The 4,953-nt window shown below is 53.0% G+C and overlaps 2 protein-coding genes across 2 annotated transcripts; one reads left to right on the plus strand and one right to left on the minus strand.

Annotated features, from left to right (window-relative positions):
- Window positions 1–804: 804 nt before the first annotated feature.
- On the plus strand, window positions 805–2,379 carry PHACADRAFT_206168 (uncharacterized protein; the record flags this gene model as incomplete). The annotated part of the gene is made up of 2 exons (XM_007392437.1): window positions 805–1,432; window positions 1,488–2,379. 2 exons carry the CDS (start codon window positions 805–807, stop codon window positions 2,105–2,107), a joined length of 1,248 nt encoding a protein of 415 aa, XP_007392499.1. The 3' UTR covers window positions 2,108–2,379.
- Window positions 2,380–3,189: 810 nt separating this feature from the next.
- PHACADRAFT_250776 (uncharacterized protein) lies at window positions 3,190–3,429 on the minus strand. Its single transcript, XM_007392438.1, has one exon. The coding sequence runs from the start codon at window positions 3,379–3,381 to the stop codon at window positions 3,196–3,198; it is 186 nt and encodes a 61-aa protein (XP_007392500.1). The 5' UTR covers window positions 3,382–3,429; the 3' UTR covers window positions 3,190–3,195.
- Window positions 3,430–4,953: the final 1,524 nt, after the last annotated feature.

Below are 4,953 nucleotides of genomic sequence, written 5' to 3' on the forward strand. Positions count from 1 at the left end.
TTCTTTGAAGCATATTATACTACACAGACCTGGTTAGAGGCTCCTGAGATTTTTTATAAACTTTCTATAAGCTCAGGAATGAGCTATCAGGCAGTGGGGGCAGGCTGCCAGCAGTTACATTAATATTTCAACAGCTATGAACCTTGTTGTTGTGATTCTCAGGTAAATGTATATTCTCTGAGTGAGAATATGTGTAATATAAGCCATCTATGCACAAAGCATGAGACCAAACCTGCCAGATACTAGTCTTAAAACAATTTGTTCATGAGAGTTAGCCCAACCTGGAAAGCAAGTCACACACCATGGCCCAATGTCACACACTTCTGCCCAAAGACCAGTGAAAAATGCAAAAAATTATTATTCAATGACATATACTAACAATAAACAGCATATGCTGATGGATAGTGGCCGCTGCCTGCCAGTGGATGTCACCAGTGTTTGGTGGTGTCTGCCACCTGCCATGTGAATCGACCAGACCAAATACCAGTGGCAGCCAGCGTGGCATGCTGAACACTGGTATATCCCAACATACCCCACTACTTGCCACTGATACACAGCAATATTCACCAGTTGCTGCTGTATTCCGATGGGTTCCAGTGGACAACGAACGGTGGTGTTCACAAGCGCTCACGGCGACGCACCCGTATATGGCAAGGACCGCCGGCAAACACCAATGGCCACCGGCGAACACCGGTGGTTACCGCTGGAGGTTGGCGAACGCCGAAGTTGCAAGTCACGGGCTTATAACTCATCAGACCTCTCCTCTTCTCAAGACTTGAATTGCGCAGCGCAGAAGATGTACGTATGTTACGGAACATCGTCGACAGTCCCCGATTCCGGACGTCGTCTCTATCTGGCGCAATCCAGCTTGTGAATATACATGAGGAGGCTGCTCAGACGAAGCCGGCATGGCTCCATCACGTCCACTGGTTGTCATCTCGACTTCAAGAAACACAGTTCGACTATTACTTGAGCTCCACGAATGGATCTAGTTCGACGGTCGTCCGCCGTGACCTGTTCCGTTTGTTGCCCAGGGTGCCCCCACCATCCAGCCTGCGATTCGCCAGCCTTATACTCACGAAGCTACAATTTGCGAGTGCGACAGAGCTCGCGCTGCTCGTTGACAGCTTCCCATCCCTCCAGCTTCTCGTTTGCAACCAACTGACCTTCCTTGACCCGTCACCGGTCGTCCAATCCCGCAGGAGTCCACGAAGACTTTCGTCACCTCTCTTCCAATGCCAAGTATTGCGATGCGAGGCAATACCGCTTTCCGCAAAAGCAGCACTTGCCTCTGATGTCCTCTCGATTGTCACCCGCGTCGGCCTCGATGCCCACACATGGAATGCTGTTCTTCATGCACTACTTGCATTGGCACCCGTAACATTTCAAGATGTACGCGTTGAAATCCGGCAACCGGAGGACAAATCGCTCAGTATGTCTTCTAATCAGCTCAGACACTAGGGCTCGTGCTAAATGTCCTTTGTCAGAGGTGGCGAACGTTGTTCTCGGTCCAAGCGAGGACGACATAATCTGGTTGCGTGGCACTTATATATTCGCCTCTATTTGCGTACGCCATGCGAGTGCAAGCCAAAGTGTTGGGCCCCCATCCGCATTCATCGACTCTATCTACCTCTTATTTTTGTTCCCTGACGCACAGGCCATTGAATCCCTGCGTTTCGACGCCTTCCATTCGATCGTGGATGCTCCACTCTTCGACTGTCTTCGTTTCCAGAGCGAAACACTGGATGGCCCGGAGTTCGAGAATTTGAAAGCGATCCTGTGCTCCGTCTTGCAGGGGACGCAGTTGGACTGGGCTCTCAAGTCACACAAACTCAAGTTCGAGTTTCCTGGCCCCCAGGGTCTCCGTGTTCTCAACAGTCAAGACATCCTATCCCTGCAAGTGAACTCGGAGCACACCATCGACGACGCCACGATCACTCTCGACGCCGCCGAACAAGTCGAGTGGATTATTCGCGATGGTCAGGGAAAGGGCGATGAATACCTGGAGGAGCTTGTAGCCGCGCGCGCACGCGGACCATCTGCGGGTGCGAGTTCTGGGACGGTGGCTGGGCCATCTGCTGGAGGGGGCCTAGAGCACGGCGGCTGAGCGGTTCGAGGTGTGTATTATGGTCTGTGCTCATCTCCCCGCAGGCGGCCGATCAGTGTTCTATAGCGGCCGAGATTGTCAAAGCGTAGTGGTTGAGTGGGCCAAGGACAGGGTAAGGCTGTCGGGCAGAGCAGATACGAAGGTGGTGCGGAGGTGGTGGCTAGGACGTTGGCTCATATAGGAAATTTGCCACTGGGATAGAACTGCTTTACGATGATGTCTCTCAAGGAGTCAGGCTATGTCTATGTTTTATAATAAGATGAAGAAATGGCATGCAGTATGCTTAATAGCGTTCCGTAGAGCTGACGAGACTCAGCCCATCGACAATGTTATTGGACGAACTTCAAGTTCAAAGCAAAATGAAAATCAGAATTGAACGAAACGGGCGTGCGCGAGAGCGATTAGGATGTGCGAACGAATCAGATGTCTACATGAGAAAATATCCGGCGATGGGCAACAGAGTAGCCACTTCAAGACTAGGAGCCCGCGCTCCAGACCACTGACGCATCGGCACCAACAGGAGTTCGCACTTCCTGGCGGCCTAATACGGCACCCGGCCCATCTCTGTCAGCACTTAATGTTCGCTCATCGACGGATGAACGGGCACTCACGAACGTATCGCGCACGCTTACCGCCTGATTATCCGTCTCCCGCCCTGTTCGCCCGGCCTTCGCAGTTTCGCCCGGCGGCGGCGGCGATAATGTGCATGATCAGTTGCGCCGAGTACACTGGCACATGCCCGCACCGAACAGTGCCCAGTGCCGGTGAATCGTGCGGCTCTCGTCAGCTCCGCTACCCTCGTATCAATCCACGCGAGAACGCACCTCGCGAGCCGCACCTCCTCTCCCCTCTCACTCTCCGCGCGACCACTAGCCAGCGCTCGAGCAACAGCTTCTCCACGCTCGCGGAAGACGTCCTCAGCCTTGGCGCATATCCCACGCCTGCGTCGTGATGACTGTCTCCGGCGGGAGCGCTTAGTCCATCATGTTAAACCCTTCGTGGCGGGTGGTGTTAGTCGGGATCGGGACCCGCGGCGCGTCGTGCGCACAGCGAAATATGTTGTGAGACTTCGGGCTGAATTCCGTGAGCTACGACAGAGGCGACAGCGTTGAGGCAACTGCCGTACAAAAAAAAGTCCTGTGGTCCACATCTGGCACTTGTTGAGGGTGCTTGCGCAGCAAAATGACGAGTGGGTCGGGCGTGTCCTCGTCGATCTTGGCCCGCAGACGTTGCATAATGTCCCGGCGACGGCAGAGCACGCGCGGGAGTGACATTAACGAAGGGTCGATACCAGCTATCCTGCGCAGAGCTCTGTCAGTCGGGCGTTGAAAGGCACTGCCGATCAAACCCACGGTGGCCGGCCATTTGGCTGAAAATGTCCCACTCGAGGGCGACGATGTCCCATGAATCTTTCGCGCCCCCCAGCCATCTTCGTCACAAGCAGGCGGTAGACGAGCGGTATCTTGTTTTCCTGTGTCCGTCGCTAATATGCACCTTGCTTTCGCTGAGGAAATGGAGCGCCAAGAGATCATACTTCTTGTCATGAATATTACATACTCCAGATGGTTCTCCCGGATTCCATAGTATTCTTTCACTTTCTAAACACCTCCATATATTCGTAGTATAATCTAGGTATTGAGTCTGACATGTATATAAGGAGCCTGTACTGCTCAATAACAAGCCAGACTCGAGCTGGTCTTTACTCACCCACTTTCCTCTCGTCTGTCTCCTCACTCTTGTCGTAGCCCAGTCCAGTTGGATTGTAGGTTGCTGACATTAGCTCGAGTCTCCACCAACTGCCCTATGACGATCCTCGTCACTCCCACACCAACCATCACCCATCTCCACACGACGATCCCCCATACCCGTCCATTCAAAATCTCGCCCCAATCCTAACCCTATCGAATTCTACCGCATCAAGACCCCTGGAACCCTTCTCCGTGCACTTGCACATTTTTTACCACATCACATCCCCAAAGTCACCTCTGTAATCACTAGCCCTTAGGCGGCTAGACAGAGCTCCGTCCTATTAGAATCGTACTTTGCCCTACCATAGGCAGAGTTACACGCTTTGCGCAGTGCAAGCGGATATTCCCAAGTACAACGTGGCAACCGGTTGCGACTGGGCGTCGAAAAGGTGGTAGCAGTTGGATCGACGATCCCGTTCCGGGTGTCGGACCGAAGAGACATAATCGTTCTTTGGGCTGCTACAGTATCTCTAGATCTGTATCATAATTAGCGTTTTCGGTTCTTTGTCAAAAATTCCCATCTTTGGCGAACTCTACCCCTGATCTGGTCGTTACAACACAATTAGTCCCAGGGTTTGCTACAATCAGCTTCACGGACCTAATAGCTCATGACTAGTGATGTGCGGGCCCGGCTTGGGCTCAAAGCCCGGGCTTGGGCTTGTGGCAGCGTCGAGCCGAGCCCTGAGCCCGAGCTGAGCCCGAGCCCGGCCCAAGCTGCAGGCTTAAGCCCGGGCTTGCTCACAATACAATGAATATCATGGTACTATGAAAAGGGAGTATATTTGGATGTAGTAGATTATTACTGCGTGTACTCACTGAATTCAGCCTCCAGAAGATGTACACTCGGGGAATAAGTCGAGTCGCAGCGAAGCCCACAAGCGCGCGCCTACGGCAGGCACCAAACGGTGATGCACAATCATGCTCGGTGGGAACCGTCGAGTCTAAAATATCAATATTATATCTGGTATGTACATCTTAGATCTCTCCCACCTTATCCTGAACTCAGGGAACAGTAACAGAGCCGGTACACCCAAGCCTGGGCTTCCGGGCTGAGCTTGGGCTTGACTATGCTCCAAGCCCAGCCTTGAGCCCGCTGCC

This window comes from Phanerochaete carnosa (assembly GCF_000300595.1).
Source record: "Phanerochaete carnosa HHB-10118-sp unplaced genomic scaffold PHACAscaffold_2, whole genome shotgun sequence".
NCBI classification, from domain to species: domain Eukaryota; kingdom Fungi; phylum Basidiomycota; class Agaricomycetes; order Polyporales; family Phanerochaetaceae; genus Phanerochaete; species Phanerochaete carnosa.